The following is an 18,011-nucleotide window of genomic DNA, read 5'->3' as shown; positions in this document are numbered from 1 at the left end:
ATGCCCCAATAATGGCTCAATCCCTTGTAAGTCACTTCATGAGAGGCTTAATACAGCTTAAACCGCCTCTACGACCACTGGTTGTGGCATGGGAGCTCAGTATGGTACTTGCACGGCTCATGCGTCCTCCTTTTAAGTCCCTGCACTCCTGCAAACTCAGATATCTTACATGGAAAGTAATTTTCCTAGTCGCAATCACATCTGCTCGCAGGGTAAGTGAGTTACAAGCCCTTGTGACCTACTCACCCTACACAAGGTTCCTCCATGTCTGGGTGGTTCTCCGAACTCACCCTAAATTCCTTCTTAAGGTGGTAACAGATTTCCACTTAAATCAGTCCATAGTCTTGCCCACTTTCTTTCCAAGGCCTCAAGCTCATCCCGGTGAGCGAGCTCTGCACACCTAAGCGTGCACTGGCATTTTATTTAGAGCGCACTATGGCCCACAGGAAGTCCACCCAACTCTTTGTTTCTTTTAACAAAAACAAACTTGGAGTTGCGATGGGCAAGCAAACTGTCTGCAACTGGTTGGCAGACTGCAGTGAATTCTGCTACCAACAAGCAAGCCTTCCACTTCAGGGACAAGTGAAGGTGCACTCAGTCAGGGCCATGGCAACTTCAGCAGCACACGTTCAGTACCAATTTCTGACATCTGCAGGGCTGCGACATGGAGCTCTCTCCACACCTTCACAGCCCACTACTGTCTTGACAAGCCTGGGCGACAAGGCTCTGTCTTTGGCCAGTCTTTCCTACGGAACTTATTCCAGTGTAAAAACCCAACTCGTCCTACCTCGACCCGCTGTGAATTTCAGGCTGCCTCATCATTGCCAACAGCACCCCAGTTGTTGTGCTTGTTGCACATGTTGAGTGCTGGTTGGCCTACTTCATTATGAGTCACCCTGTAGCTTGCTATTCACCCATATGTTAGGACTACCATCCTGCTTGTCCTTGGAGAAAGCAGAGTTGCTTACCTGTAACAGATGTTCTCCAAGGACAGCAGGATGTTAGTCCTCAGGAATCCCTTCCACCTCCCCACGATGTTGGGTTCACCTTCAGTTTGATTTATTTTTTCGCTCATCTGCTTTGCTATGTTATGAGACTGAAGGGGGACCTCACATGGATGCAGGCTGGGCATGCTCAGTCTGTTGGCCAAAGTTTATAGAAACTTTGACATAAGTTTTCCGTGCCAGTCTTCATCGGATGATGTCACCCACGTGAGGACTAACATCCTGCTGTCCTAGGAGAACACCTGTTACAGGTAAGCAACTGCGCTTTCCACTATGAAACCTATCAGGTTGTTCTATGCATCCACCACCCTCTCTGTGAAAACAGTATTTTCAAAGGTTACTTTTCAGCCTGCACTTTTTGAGTCTCTTTTCACTGAAAAATATTTGCTCCTTATTTATTTATATTTAAAAATTCTTGTAACCCTCTTAAAGCAAATTAATCTTACTAAGGTGGTATGCATTATAACATTAAAATAAACAGAATTAAGCAACATTTAAAGAAATTATATAAAACTGGTCCTCAAGGGCCACAAACAGGTTTGGTTTTCAGGATGTCCCTAATGAATATGCATGCATTAAGTTTCAATGCACACTGCATCAGTGGGATTTGAACCTCTGGTTCTCTGGCCACTTTTCTAACAATTAGGCCACTCTTCCATTCCACATTCAGATTGTGCAACCCATGAGATTCAGTTAGAACTGGATGTGTGTTTCACAGAAAACTGTTTACCACATGTTTATCATTCTCTAAATCACATATCACATATGCATGTTTTGCAGCTTCTTTGTGAATGGTACATAACAATTTATAGCATTTTCTAATATTTCAGGAGACTTTCACCCAGTCATTTTACTCATAAACTAAATAAACTAGTCTCATTTAATTTGTATACAGTGTGGTCAGTGCTCAGCATATCTTCTGATTATTACAGCATGCTTTAAGGCTTCTGCTTCGCTTGCTGGGTCACCTGGCCGTGTCTGTCCATGTTGCTCCCTGGGCTCACTTGCATATGCAGAGGGCTCAGATTGAGCCACTCTGAGGTTTTCCGTCTGATGTGAGAGTCACGGCTTGGATCTGTTTTCTTGTCCCACTCTGAGGTTTCTTGACTACTTGCTGCACCTTTCAGATGCTGGTCTGAAGACCAACTTGGTCAGAGTACACCTGAGTGCCATCGGGGCTACTACCAAGGTATTGACTCTGCGGTCTTAGTGGCAGTAAGCCACCCAGGACCTCAGTTCACGCAGTCACATCGTGCCACCTCTCTAGACTACCTTGTCATGGTGGGAAAGTCTGCCCAATCTTTCAGGTCTTCCCCCCCCACCGCGACCCAGGTTGTGCTTCCTCCTTGGGTTGGGGTGCACAAATGGACGGCCTCCGCATGAAGGATCTGTGGTCTGCTGATGAAGCTCAGTGCCAAATCAACTTCTTGGAGCTTCGGATCAGGTACACATTCTGGGCGTTCTGAGATCGCTTGTCAAACCAAGTGGTCTTGGTACAGACTGACAACTAAGTGGCCTACCAGGAAGTCTTATAACCTGAAGTGGAAGAGGTTTTCCATCTGATATGAGTCACGGCTTGGATCTGTTTTCTTGTCCCACTCTGAGGTTTCTTTACTACTTGCTGCATCTTTCAGACGCTGGTCTGAAGACCAACTTGGTCAAAGTATACCCGAGTGCCATCGGGGTCTACCACCAAAGTGTTGACAGCTCGTCGACCTCCATACAGCCCAGTGGGCCTGTTCATGAGGGGCCTCCTTCAGCTGAAGTCTCCCCTGTGGCCTCCTGTTGTATTCAACGCCTCCTGTTGTCTCCAACGCCACCGCGTCACTCCCCCCCCCCACCCCCGACGCTGTAAATTTGGATTCGAGGGCGCATCAGCGAATCGCTCCCCGATTCGCTGATGCGCCCTCGCTCCCCGAGTCACTCCCCTCACTTCCAGATGCTGTAAAAGTTGATTCTCTGCGCCCTTGCTCCCCGAGTCACTCCCCTCACCTCTGGAAGCTGTAAAAGTTGTTTCTCTGTGCCCTCACTCCCCGATGTGCCCTCGCTCCCCGAGTCACTCCCCTCACCCGCTCCCCGAGTCACTCCTCTCACCTCTCTCACACCGAGTCACGCTGTAAAAGTTGTTTCTCTGTGCCCTCGCTCCCCAATGCTCCCTCTCTCCCCGAGTCACTCCCCTCACCTCCAGACGCTGTAAAAGTTGATTCTCTGCGCCCTTGCTCCCTGCGTCACTCCCCTCACCTCGCTCGCCGGTCACACTGTAAATGTTGATTCTCTGCGCCCTTGCTCCCCGATTGCCCAGCACTGGAGAATGATGCACAAGGCAGGGAATTGTGATTGTCTATACAATTTTAAGGAAAAAATAATTTTCTAACTTGGCTGGTGCTGGGCAAAAGGGGCTTGCACCAGCCAAGTTAGAAAATTATTTTTTCCTTAAAAATGTGTAGACAAAAGGGGTGTGTCTTATACGCCACCGCATCCTATACGCCGGCAAATACAGTATATACTGTAAAAAAAAGTGTGTGTGTGTGTAAATCAAGTTTGTTTTTTTAAGCTGATGGACATTTGGATTGTAAGCACCATTGTGAAATGTGATTTTCCAGAGTTGTATATGGACACTATGATTTAATGACAATTTGTTGTATGAAGTGTGGTTTAAAGTATACTTTATGAAATTGATGTATATTGTTGTATGTTTATTTTGTTCAGTTTTGTCTGTGTTTTATGTAGTTCTTATGGGCCCTACTGTATATTTTTCTGAAGTTAAAGGGTGACTTAAAAACTCTATTATATAATAATGTTGTTCGTTACAATGCTTTTTTTAGGTTGTGGTTTAGGAAGTCTATTAAAGAGTTTTCATTGTATCTAGATGTATGTTTGCATCTTTCTTAGTTAGTAGATTATCATTTAGGTACATGTGTACTTGTAACCAATTATATACTATTCTGTGCATATTCCAAACCCACCTAAAAAAAAATAAAAAATTAGGTTGATTTTTAAATCTAAATCCCTGGTTCTTGGTGAACATAGCCATATTGAATTTAGCCATATTTACTGTAATAAATACCTTTCCTGAAGCCTTTAGTTTGTCTTGTCTATGTATCTTGATCCTTAGTAGTTTGGCACAAACAGGATTGTTTCATATTTAGGTTCTGCAGAATTGTTTTGTACAGACAAAAAATCAGTGCTTTAGATCATTTCCTACTCCCTCCTTTCCTTGTCCTCCCCCTACTTGTCCTTTTCCTTGTCCTCCCCCTAATTATTAACCCCTAATTCTTCCTTTTCCTTGTCCTCCCCCTAATTATTAACATAAAATATAAAATATTATGTTAATAATTGCCTAAGATAAATCTCCAGCCGAACTCAACAATCTGTTTGTCTCGCTACTCTATTGTTTTTCGTTGACTAATTTATCACTCTCCAGTTGTAATCGTTTAAAATCTTTCCTGTCTTCCATCTCCCATGTTTTTGCTCCATGTTTAATGTAACTTTACCTTCTATATAGTTGTTAATTGGTTTTCCCCAGTTCCATTGTAAACTGGTACGATAAGACCTGGTCTTGAGTATTGGTATAGTAAAATAATATAAAATAAAATAAAATAAACACTGCCCAAAAAAAGGGAAAATATGAAAGAAGCAAAACAGTGTAAAAAAATAAAAATATAATAAAAAGGAGTACATTAATTTTTGTTAAGGTCAAAACAGTCAAAACAGTGTATTGACCATCAATACTTAGCTTATTTCCCCAGAACCAGTTTCTTTTATTGCCCGATATCACTCTTTTGTGTATGCAAGTTCTTCTTTCTGGATTTTGCAAAGGAAAATCAGTAGTCTGCTTTCCCATCTGTCCGATTTGAAATTTTTTCTTGTTTTACTTCATTATAAATGGTTTATATAAGACATTTTGCTCTTTTTTTGTTAGATTATAGTGAGTTATCCACCTACAAAGCAACTGACATCTGAGGAACAGGACTTGGTGTGGAAGTTTAGATACTACCTGACTAACCAAGAGAAGGTAAGCTGTTTAACTATCCAGGCCACTCCAATTGAATGCATTTTTGGAGAGTTGAACTTTTTTTCTTAAAGTTTGAAAGATTATAACTCTAGCAGCCACAAGTGTCATCCAAGCTTTGTCCCTTCCCCTCCTCCCCACCCGCCAGAACCATTACATAAGACACCACAGCAATGAAATTGCAACAGAGGCATGCCAGGTGGAAGTAAAAAAAAAAAGCCACAGCTTTTTTCAACAACATTTATTTATTTATTTATTTAACAGCTTTTCTATACCGACATTAAAGTACACATCATGTCGGCTTAGACAGCCTGTACCCGAGCCAGGATGGTGGTAATAAAAAAAAATGGACTACACCCCCACTCTGCCACCCGCCATAATACCAAGCAAGCTAAACATCTTAACCTAGTTCCCCGCCTTGTTCCCAAGCAAGGGGGGGCCTCCTGAGGCATAACAGTGTGCCACCCAAGATGCCAGTCTACTGCTGACCTGTACTGTGAAACCTCGAGCACCACGTCCAAAACCTCCTATCGGCTCGGATACCCGCCTTTCCCCACAGCTGTGAGATAAAAAACAGTCGAGTTAACTAACATTCACTACTGACTGTGCCACTTCTATATAACATACACCAGAAGCATTCATCGACTAACTAACACTGCAGGAGGTCTAATATATACAAAATAGTAGGCATGAAATTAACCAATTGCATGTATACCAAAACAACCTGCCTATAGTGTTTAAAAGTAAAAATGTTTTGTGGTCATTAGCAATAATGGCAAAAACGCCTTGAGGAGTGGTTGCTAGGAAGGGAGTGTGGGCAGGCTGGCCGGGATCCACGAGGGTGACTACACCCTGGTCCTGATCCTTTAAGTCTGCCTCAATGTCATCAGTCTGTGACTGCTTCTCCATCATCGAACCATGGGCTCCTCCCCTTCCTTCCCCCAAACCACTTCATCTACTGTGAAGGAAAGAAAGGGAGGAGGAACGTTGAAGGAGCGAATCGGCTGGAGGAGGAAACATTTATCACCACCAGTGTATCCCCTGCCATCAGGCTGCATCGATGCGCGTCACCCGGTTACGTGCTAGAGTTAATATGTGCACAGACCCATGTATTAACTCTAACAGCTGCGACAAGTGTCAGCCTGGATATGTCCTTTCCACCCCTCATCCACCAGAACCATTACATAAGACACCACAGCAATGAAATTACAATAGAGGCATGCCAGGTGGAAGTAAAATGGCAACAGCTTTATTCAAAAACCTTTACCTAAGCCGAGCTGGTAATCACCAAAAAATGAGCTACACCCCCAGTTCTGGCACCTGCCGTAATACCAAGCAAGGCAGAATCTTAGCCCAGCCTCCCCCCATCCCCCGCCTTGTCCCCAAGCAAGTGGGCCTCCTACGGCGTAACAGTGCCCTGATATTTACCGCCCAAGGCGCCAGACTACTGTTGTCCTGGACCATGATGCCCTCTGGATCACGATGCCCTCTGCACCACATCCGAAAGCCCCCATCGGCTTGGTTACCCACCCTAAGCATGAGGTAGGGCCTGCATTTGCCTCATGCCCTCCACCAATTAGTTGCGGCTAATGCCCCCACCCCAAAGCCTCCTGCAGAGCATTGTTGAACTGGTCGTAGCCGATATCTGGTGTTTCACCTTCTTGTGCCCCCTTCTCCACTGCTTGAACTGCTCAATTTTGGGCATGGAATGATATCTGTCCATAAAATGAATGTGTGGGAACCAGGATGCTACTTCGGGGGGGGGGAGGGGCGGGAAGCTTTGTTGAGTGTTCAAAGAAACTGATGCCCTCGTGGAGGGGTTCCTGCTGCTAGCAACATGCCACTTCAGCTGTTATATACAATGTGCTGGGTTAGTACACTGTCAACTGCTGAATGCGTCCCGGGATGAGGTCCCTCTATCGCACCGGTCCTCTGGGTTGGTCAAAACGGTTTACAATTGTTAAACATACATTATAAAATATAAAAATAAATTTAATATATAACAATAAAGTAAATATCAAAGACAAAAAGTATACAATAACAGTCTGGTGCCTTAGAAACCTAGAGATAGGAATGTATATATGTATATGCACTAGTGAACGCTGAAGTTAAACATGGAGACCTAATGGAAGGTGGAAAGTGATCTAAAGGCTAAAGAAAATAGATATGTCGTTAGATCCTTCTTGAATTCTTTGCGGGATGTTATCTGCCTTAGACTGGGATGGAGTTCCAGAGTGAGGGGCCAGTGACTGAAGAAGCGCGTCTTCTGGTGATGTCAAGTCTGGCAAGATGAACAGTAGGGTCTTCCAGGAGATTTTTATGTAAGGAGTGTAAATGCCTGTTGGGTTGATAAATGCGAAGTAGTGAACATATCCAGGTATTAAGTTGTGTATAATGGAAAGAATTTAATATTGTATTCTGTAGCAAATGGGAAGCCAATGTAAAGAGTATAAGATTGGAGCAATATGGTCTTTCCGAGAAGCAGCCTGATCCTGGCTTACCACAGCCCGACCATGTGGATGACGCTGATCAGCAGGAAAAGTGTTATACAGCCGTTGGCTGCTGGTCAAAGGCAGGAGTGAGCAGGACACGGCATTGCGCTGGCTACTGGTGACTGCTGAACAGCTACAGGGAGCTGTGATCGAGTCAGGACCCTTGAGACGCCTGATGCTGCCGAGCAGGCTGGGATCAAAGAGGGCGACTGCGCCCTGGTCCCGGCACTTTAAGCTGGCCGTGTTGTAGTCAGTCCACGACCACTCCTCCCATGTAATCAGACTGCAGGCTTCTCCCTCTCCCCCCCCTCCCCCGACCACTTCATCGCTGTGGCAGGAACCGGAAGGGAGGGGGAGGAGAAACGGCGAAGGAGCCAGTTGGCCGGAGGAGGCAGCATTCGTTGCCATCGGAGTCTCCTCTGCAATCAGGCCATACTGAGCCTCCCCCGCACGGCACCCGGGTACTTGTGGGTCCAGGCAGGGTGCCCAGGCCCACGTGTTTCTTTAAATAAAGGTATAATAAATTATGATTAGGCTGGAATTTTCTTCCTTCTTTCCCTGCTTCCCCCTCTTTCCCTTTATAACGCCAGTCAGAATGGAAGCTATTGCTAAGTCTTAAATCTGCTCCTTCAGGCATCTAGGGGATAAACCGGATATGAAAACCAGTCTCTTCCTGTCCACACATACAAACCCCACACCCAAGGTATGAAAGTATCACACTGCAACAACTGGGAAAGCCAAACGCAAGCTTTATCGTTGGGTTCTTTGTCATGGTATGCTGCACTGTCCCAAAATCATTTGACCTGGAAGGTGACTGACCACTCAAAAGGGTTTGCATTCAAATATTCTGGGAAAGATGAGCCATTTAGAGCCAGATGTACTAAAGGGTTTTCCTATTTTGTGCTGATGGGATAATGCTTAGTATATCAGCTCCTTAGTCACCTTGGTGCCTGATAAGAATGTATGTATAATGATTATATTGGTCTGGTAAAGAACAGAACAACTGGCAACAAATAGATTTTTTTGGCATTAGCAAAAGGATTTATCCGTGCGTGTTTGCCTAGGATTCTCTGATAGAGATACTCTGTCCTGTCCACAGCCTTTATCAGATTTGTTCTTTGTATTTTGTGGTCTTTTACCTTGTGCCTCTCAGTGGGCTTTACTGGCAGACAAGTAACAGCCATGCTGTATATGCTTGGCATACTAAAATGGAATGAAAATTGGCTGTTGGCTTCAACATGCTATTAGTATTAATACTTCTAAATTGTAACTGTGTGAATTTTAAAGACATTTGGAATGCTTCTACTATACAGAATAAGAGAAAAACCCACAGAACTACTGTTTAGAAAGAAAGACACTAGTTATTGATAGCATGCCAAAATTCAGTTACTTGTGTGAAAGACATAATGTAAAATCTTCAGATTCCTAATTGTAAATAGTATACTTTGGAGATGGCTATCTATAACCTTTTCTCAAGATAGGTAATACAAATGTATTATTATTATAATGTTTAATATACTGCCTAAATCAAATCTTTACTAAGATGTTTATAATTACATTAAAAATTACCTGCAGCCTGCATCCACCCTCTACCTCATCCACCCCACCTAACCCTCAATAGAATATACAATCAATAATTAACCCAACCCATATCAAACCCTTTCACCTGCCCGGAATCCCTTATCACAGTCACCCAACAAATAACTATTAACCCAAATCCCTCATAACTACTTCCTAACTCTATCACTACCCCACTTGACCAATAATCCCTAGTTCAATAGATAACATTACTACCTCAGATACTCTCCCTGATCTCCATTCATGATCTTTTCATACAAACCAACTCAACCAAGCCAACTTCAAAAACCTTTGCAAACAGCCAAGTATTCACTAATTTTCAAAACTTAAAGTAATTACCTTCCTGCCGCAAATCCACTAGCACTTTTTTCCACAGAGATGACGCTGTACAAGAAAAAGCAGAATTTGTCATCACTACTAATCTGGCTTCCCAAGAACATATGGGACTAACAATGATAAGTGCTCTAGGCTCTCACTGTGTAAGCATTTCTAAAACAGATTAATTGAGTTTTACTTTCTGGACAGCCAGCAGCCAATAAAGGCTAGAAGGTGCAGGAGAGACATGATCTCTGCTCTTCAACCCCACTGTCAGATTTGGGGTGACCCAGAATCAGCTGTATTTTGGATCAGTTGGAGGTGCTGATAAAGAGTGACTAAGAACTACAGCCTGGCTGTTAGCTTTCAAGTTGCCTAACTTTATAAGAGGTCTCGGTGAACACGCCAGCACCTCTCTGAGTTCCCTTAGTATCTATGATGTATCTCATCCAACCCCATAGTCTTGTCCACTTTCAGTTTTGCCAGTTTTACCCAAACACTGTCTTTTCTAAAAGGGTGGTAACCCCACACCCATCGGCACTCTTGCCAACCAGCATTGGTGCTTCTACAAAGTCTTTTTAGAGAACACCAAACTGGAGTATTTGTTTACTGTTTCTGCTTTTTCCTCATCTCTTTCTACAGGATTGGATCTGTTCTTTGATATCCTGCCAGGTACTTGTGACCTGGATTGGCCAGTGCCAGAGACAGGATGCTAGGATAAATAGACTTATGATCCAACCAGTATGGCATTTTTTTAATCATCCTTGATTCTTGTCACCTTTCCATTTTATAATTCCACCTCTGCTTTCTTTCTTTCTCTGACATTCCTGAAAAATGTTTTGTCTCCTTGCTTTATTTCTTTAGTAATCCATTTCTTCCACTTGAGCTTTTGCGATCCTGATTTTTCCCTCGAGATAGTCTTCCCTGTGTTCTATTTGAGATCCTTTATACTTTTTGAATGCTGATTTTTTACCTTTATTATTTTAGACAACTCTTTGCGGAACCATCTCTATTTTCTTTTCCTCTTGATTTTATTTAATTTTCTTACATAAAGATTTGCTACCATTAATATAGCTTTGTTTAGTTTGACTCACTGTTGTTTCACTTTACCTATCTTCTCCCAGCCTTCCAGCTCTCTCTCAAGATAACTATCATTTTACCATCATCAGTATTTTTGAAATACAGGACTTTGATCTTTGTATGACTTCTCTCTGCCTTGGCTTCTATAGCAAACCATACTGTCCGATACTCACTGGTGCTTAGCTGGACACTAACTTGGGCATTAGAGATGCTGTCTCCATTTGTGAGTTCCAAGTTCAGTATTACCTCTCCCCTCGTGGGTTCCATCACCATTGATTTGAGTAGAGTCCCTTGAAAGCCATCCATAATCTCTCTGCTTGTTTCAGATTCTGCAGAAGCAATACACCAGTACCCATCTGCCAGTCTTGTCCTTTCTAAGGCTGCTCATTTGTTCTCCAGAGCAGAATGAGTTTCTAAGTGCAGGGGAGAGTAGGAAAAAGCAGCTACCTGCTCAGAAGCACTTTTTTCCCACAGCCATTGTGAGCCCTTCCAGGACAGCTCTTCTCTAATCTGCTATAGGAAGAATATTGCAGTGGGGGCCTAGAGTGATAGAGGGTTGGAATGTCAGCATGAGCACCATTTCCATTATTACATTTAAGGGATGGAGGCCGCATGCAATGCCTCCCTAGTTTCTGCACCACTGGTGGAAAGTGGAGATGGTTGCAATCACCCTGTCTCAAATAGCACTGATGTTTCTGTACCCCTTCTCTCCCTGGTAGGCTTCAGATTGCACACTGGGAGGTGGAAGGGGCTGCCTTTGAAACATAAACACACAGCACAACTCTCTGTGCAGCTGGCTGCTTCTGCATTCCTTCTGCACTCCTTCCCTCTTTATAATGCTAGGAAAACTAGCGAAAGAGAGAGTCCTCCTCGAAGAACCAAGAGACTTGGGGTGTCTATAGAAGCCTTGCTTTGCCATTGTTGATTTATTATAAACACCTTATTGCACTGGGTGCAGTTAGAATGGCCAGAGAATAGTCTCAGGCTAGGCTCTAGCTTGGATATTCATTATCTTTTATTAATTAGCAACAGAAAAACAGCTTTACATACCTTCGCAGCTTATAACCAAAGAAGCAGTATAACAACTTGCAGTCTCCTGGTCTGGGGACTTTGCTAAGGTTCCTCATTTTCTTAGGGCTTCCTGTTCCCTCCTGGGCCTGGCTAGGTATACACCTTCTCAGGGGCCTCCTCCCAGATCAGGATTCCCTGTTGTTTGAGGCTTAAGGTCTCTGGATCCAGTCCCTTAAGGTATTCTGGGGTTTTCTTGTGTATACCCCTTCACACACCTCTGTAGTCATTGATTGATTAATCTTCATATAGCTGATACTGGATCAGACCGAAGGTCCATTGAGCTCAGCATCCTGCTCTGACAGTGGCCAATCTCAAAAAATAGATTCAGTTTCTTATTGTTATATCCCTATGGACAAGTGATAGGTCTCCCTGAGTCACCTGAATAATAACTATTTATGGACTTCCAGGAATTAGTCCAAACCTTTTTTTAAACCCAGCTATGCTAGTTGCCATGACCACATCCTTTGGAAACCAATTCCACAGTTTGTGCTTTTAGTGAAAAAATACTCTCTCAGGTTGTTTTAGGTCTGCTACCTGTTAGCTTTAAGGAGTGTCCTCTAGCCCTATTGTTATTTAAAAAGGTAAACAGCTGATCCCTATTTACACATTTCACCCCTCTCCTGATTTTGTAGATCTGTCATATCTCCCTCTCAATCATCTCTTTTGCAAGCTAAGGATCCAGAGTCTATTTAACCTTTCTTCATAAGGGAGCTGTTCCAACCCATTAACCATTTTTGTTGCCATCCTCTGTTCCTCTTCTAATTCTGTTATACCTTTTTGAGATGGGGTGACCAATATTGCACATACTATCAAGGTGTGGTCAGATCATTAATCTGTACAGAGGCATTAGGATCTGTTTTAATCTCCATTTCTTTCTGAATAATTCCTAGCATACTGTTTGCTTTTATGATTACTTCTGCATACTGCTCTGAGGAGTTCAGCGTATTGTCTACGATGATGCAAGATCCTTTTTCAGGGTGGTTATTCCCAATATTGAACCCATCATTGTTTATCTAAACAGGGCTATTTTTCCAAATGTACATCACTTTACATTTGTCTACATTAAATTTCATCTACCTGTTCTCTAGCCTTGCAAGGTTCTTACAGGGAAACAATTTATTTCAATTCCATTCAGTTGAAGTTTCAAGAAGGTCAGAGTACACTGTGAGATCAAAGATCATTTTGAAAGCTGCCCTTCCATTCGTTAAATCATGTGGTCAAACAAGGAACTTACGTATCATATTTTGTTCATATATATTATTTTCTTTTCCTGATATCTAATTATGTTTCTGTTTCTTGGATAAGGGTTTAACTGATGCCTTGAGGGTGACTTGCAGTAAAAGACAAATTAGAAGAAAAGTTGAGGGAAGGGAAATGCATGTGATAGATTCTTAAAGTGAAATAAAGTTATTCATGCATTTAATTTTGTGGATTTGGCCGTATAAATCCACCAAGGCATAATCATTTCACCTGTAGTGCTTTACTTTCTCTCATATTAAATATGCAGTTTAGAACAGAGGGGTTAGTGAGGATAATTTAATCTGATACAGCTATAAAACTTTAATTTTCTTAAATTATTTTCCATCGATAAACAGGGCTGAATTAGCTATGATCTGTGGGTGACATCATTCAAAGGCATTGAACGGAACTGTCTCTCCAAGCTAGTAGCGCTTTGAGCTCTACTGAGCATGTACGGGAGTTTTTGCACGGACGTGGCCTCGGAGTTTCCTCAATTTCTTTTTGTCTGTGCCTTGCACAATTTGTTATAGTCACAATTTGTTATATTTGGTGACTCACAGGAGGGCCCTGCAAGTCGCCTCACTCACCCCGAACATGGCCAGAGACACTGCCAACTGCTGCTCTTGCCACTGTCCCTTAGGCGCACACACCTATATGTGCATTACATAGGCTCTGTGGTGGGAAATGCTGAGCAACACCTTCCTATGACATCAGTCTGACCGGTCTGCTTAAGTAAGGGTCTCGCAGAACTACCTCGCCTCAGCAACGGGTCTCCTGTCTTAGCAGTGTGTGTTGCCTTTGAGCTCCTGTGTCCTGCATTTCTGATTCTTTGTCCTGCCTTGTCTCTTCAGCCTTGTCTCGTCCAACTTTCCTTATTCAGCCTTTCCTTGTAATACCCGTCTCATCCAGTGCCTTCCATGTGTCCTTGTCCACTTTTGGCCTGACTTCCACATCTGACCTCTTGCCTGGACCTTGCCACTCTTGTGTGCCCCCTGTCCTTGGCTTGACTCTGATTCAGTTAGCCTGCTGCTTGTCCTGACCTCAGCGTGCCATTGAACTCTTGCTCTAGCCACCGCCTTAGGGACTTATATAAGACCTGTTGGCCGCTAGAACCCTGCAGGTTTTCAATGGTTCAATACTGTAAATCAGCACTGGTTATAAGGCAATTTCACTCCCCTGCAGGCTGGAATAGATGAAGCTTCAGTCTGTTCCCGCTACAGGGGCATTCGCCAGCTGCCGACATAGGCCTCGTAGGTTCGCTACCCTTCACATAATTCTTCTCTTTAGTCTACTTTTCTTATCTCGCTGACTCTAGTGACCCACAATTGCACTTTTCAGTACTATTCAGCCTCAGGGCTTAGAAAACTAAAAATTAAAAAGAAAAAGGGGAGGAATACTCGATCAACATTCTAGAGTTGGGCATCGAGGAAGAAAATGAGTGGCTTCAAGTCAGGTACTTGTGGTCAAATCATGTCGATAACAGATTGTCATGACATCTGTTATAACTGCCTGGACCCAGACCATGTCCAACTGAAATGTCGTGTGGGTGCTTGGATATCCCCGAGATCACAAATTTCCGCAGCTGCAAAAATAGCTAACTTACAGACAATAAGAAAAAGCAGATCATCCTCTAGAACAGTGGTTCTCAACCCTGTCCTGGGGACCCCCCCAGCCAGTCGGGTTTTCAGGATATCCACAATGAATATGCATGAGAGAAAATTTGCATGTTATGGAGGCAGTGTATGCAAATTTTCTCTCATGCATATTCATTGTGGATATGCCTATTAAGGCATTCCACCCCAGTGCATTCCACCCCAGTGCTATCTAAACAGAAGAAAGATGTGGTGCAGCATTGAGAGAAAATGGCATCACATACAAAGATCATTGATGCCACCGAAGCAATCGCCATACGAAGCATCGGGACACTTGATGCACCAAAGGGATCGACTCAACCACCACCAAACTACCCAGCGTATACTGCATCGGTATTCCTAAAGCATCGGTGTGATAGACACAAGATGTATCAAAGCAATTAAAGCACTCAGTATCGGAACAGCACTGCTCGCCTTTGTTAAATCGAAAAAATCTTCAATGTAATCTACATCGAAAACCTCAGAACATAAGAAAGAGCTCTTGACGCACTAAAAATGAATTTTGATGCAAGCATCGATGCAAGCTGCTCTAACTAAATGCAGCCATAACAATAGTAAGGAGATATATGCCACATAATTTCATATGACAGCCCCAATTTGTCTCCACTGTCACATCAGTCTACAGCTTAAATATGATCAAACTACTGAACATCCAAATCCTTGTCCAGTTCTTCCAGTATTCCCAGGTGAAAGCTATGTGCAAGAAATTTTAAAAGACTCCCCTACCTATGCGGTATATTGCACTTTAGTAGCGGAGGCTAGACTAATTACCACCTCCCATTAGTAGAGCCCTACTGTCTCCCAGCTACTGATCCAAGGTTTTCATCTGCAATCTCCTTAACCCATATGTTCCATTCTTCCCTTAGCCTCCAATCCACCTCCCATAACAGAATGAGAATGTCTAGTTTTCAAAGAGGAAACTGTGCTACTTGCCACCAGCTCTGCGATCTCAACAGGCGAAGAACAAATAACCGACATAGTACGCAACTTCTTTGCACAGGAATAATCAACCTTTCCATGGCCAACCCTTATCCAAGCATACTCAGAGAAAGTGATGCCAGGTGCTCCGCCATTACCACTATCATCGTTTTCTGGTCTATGCAGTTTACATCAAGTAAATTGTCACTACCTGTTATAACCCCCTCTGCAATACACAGTCTTCAGCCATCACCACAGTCATCTTGGTCCACTATTCACTCTCCAGTGGAATTCCCCGGCAGCTGTTCACTAATCCCAGATGGTTTAAACAAAGAAATTGAGTGGTTGGCCTTCTTGCAATGTTACTAATCTCCCATTGGCTGTTTTTACTTGACTCCTCCCCCTTTTTTTGGTGAGCTTTTTCCCCTTTAAAAATGCTTAGCTTTTTCACGGCTCTCTGCCTATCAAAGCTGCTTTCAACATTCGAAGGTTCCTTACACTGAATGGTATGTAAGTTTTGCTTTAGTATCATCTGCCTTGTCTTATTTATTTTAATTCTACATTTATGTTCATTCTGTAGATTAAAATACTCTGGTCTAGTTAAAGCTGTCCATCCTAATGTAGCCTCTGGCGAAGCACAGTCCCATGGTGGGGGACTGAAATTATCTTATAACCAGTGCTAATTTACAGTATTGAACAGTTATTGTCATCCACTTGGTGGTTTGGAATTGACTCATAGCCAGTGCTGATTTATAGTATTGAACTGTCGTGAACTACTTACTGAAGACAGTGAATAAAAATATTTTTTGAAGTAAGGACGTCTGGTCTCCTCAATTCTGACGGGATTATTAACAGTCTCTCTACATATTTTGGCAACACATTTTTATGAACATACTTTGCTTGTGTTTGCATTATTTTCCACTTGGCTTTGTGGTGTTCACCAATATTTCTATGAGTGTGTTCAAAACTTAAAACCCTTCATTCGTTCAGAATCAGGTGAACAAATTTCACCAGCATCCCTCTATGATTTAGAGGAAGCCATTTGCCATCTGCTAGGGGACTAGGGGGCATTCCATGAAGTTAGCAAGTAACACATTTAAGACTAATCGGAGAAAATTCTTTTTCACTCAACGCACAATAAAGCTCTGGAATTTGTTGCCAGAGGAGGTGGTTAGTGCAGTTAGTGTAGCTGGGTTCAAAAAAGGTTTGGATAAGTTCTTGGAGGAGAAGTCCATTAATGGCTATTAATCAATTATACTTAGGGAATTGCCACTGCTATTAATTGCATCAGTAGCATGGGATCTTCTTAGTGTTTGGGTAATTGCCAGGTTCTTGTGGCCTGGTTTTGGCCTCTGTTGGAAACAGGATGCTGGGCTTGATGGACCCTTGGTCTGACCCAGCATGGCAATTTCTTATGTTCATATGCTTCACTCTGTAGATGAACCTTTTCATACCATAATGCAATCTTCTGCCTCTATTGGGGCATGTTTCATGGCATGGTTGAGAGCAAGCAGCATTCCAGAAGATGTTCATGAAAAGTTGGCTGATTTACCTTGGTGACAATTTATTCCGTGAAAAATTTAGAGAAACTGTATGCCAGATCAAGGAGCAAATTGTAGCAGTCCTATTGTTTTCTACAACAGCTGAACCACTCTGGTGGAAGACCCATCTCTCTCTCATAAATGTCCTTATTATCTGAGAAGATCGTATAGATCTTACCATCAATATCATCTACCACCTCTATCGATACAGTACCAGCAATCACAACTAGCTCCAGCAAGAGATCACCTAAGTGAGCGCCAGTAACAAAAGCTGCAGTAGCAGCCAGGAAAACAAAGTCAAAGTTTTTGATGAATCCAGTGTCAAATTCCACAGACTGGAGGGGGACAAAATTCAATTGTTCATGACGGCCTTGAAATCAATTATCACTGGACAAATGAGTTCTGAGAATTGTCCAGCATGGCTATCGCTTACATTTCAAACATCAACCAGTGATTCCACATGCTGCTATCCCACAGTCCGACCCTACCTCACATACCAGTTTTGCAACATGAGGTAAAACAGAATGCAATATGGAAAATACCTCCTTCACATTACAATCACATTAAAAGCTGTTCTCTTTGGGGAAGCCTTTTATGTTATAATGGCATGGAATAATTATTTAAATGTTTTATTTTTATTGTTCACTGTGAGTTAAATTTAAATATGTAATTTGTGCAAATAATATTTTTAAGAGAATGTAATGCCATAATTTTGTTTTGTTTTTTAATATATTTGTTTTTTTTTATGCTTGTAATCAGTTTAGCATGTACCATTATAGACAGACTAGAAATAATTTAAATAGTTTAAAAAATCCTTCCCCCCCCCCACATGTATGAGTGGGCACCCATGCGCACATGCATGCGCCTATACAAAATCGGGTATGCATCTGGGCGTGGGTATCGTATTTTATAACATGCACGTGATGACGCGCGCATGTTATAAAATCGGCACGTCTTTTAAAATCTACCCTTAAATGCCTCAGTCACATCCTTTGAGGGTAAGACATCATGATTCAGACAGGCAACCAGGCAACAGTATTCTACATAAACAAACGGGGAGGAACTGGATCATGAGTATTGCCAAGAAACACTACTCAAATGGCAGTGGC

At 42.7% G+C, this 18,011-nt stretch overlaps 1 protein-coding gene across 1 annotated transcript in view; it reads left to right on the top strand.

Moving 5' to 3' along the window:
- The window catches only part of PIK3C3 (phosphatidylinositol 3-kinase catalytic subunit type 3), a 498,179-nt gene that overhangs the window by 162,499 nt on the left and 317,669 nt on the right, over window positions 1–18,011 (top strand). Inside the window, 1 exon segment of the mRNA XM_029581010.1 lies at window positions 4,927–5,019. Within this exon segment, the coding sequence (XP_029436870.1) occupies window positions 4,927–5,019 (93 nt within the window).

This window comes from Rhinatrema bivittatum, chromosome 1, assembly GCF_901001135.1.
Source record: "Rhinatrema bivittatum chromosome 1, aRhiBiv1.1, whole genome shotgun sequence".
Taxonomy (NCBI): domain Eukaryota; kingdom Metazoa; phylum Chordata; class Amphibia; order Gymnophiona; family Rhinatrematidae; genus Rhinatrema; species Rhinatrema bivittatum.
This window is presented reverse-complemented; position numbering and strand designations above follow the sequence as displayed.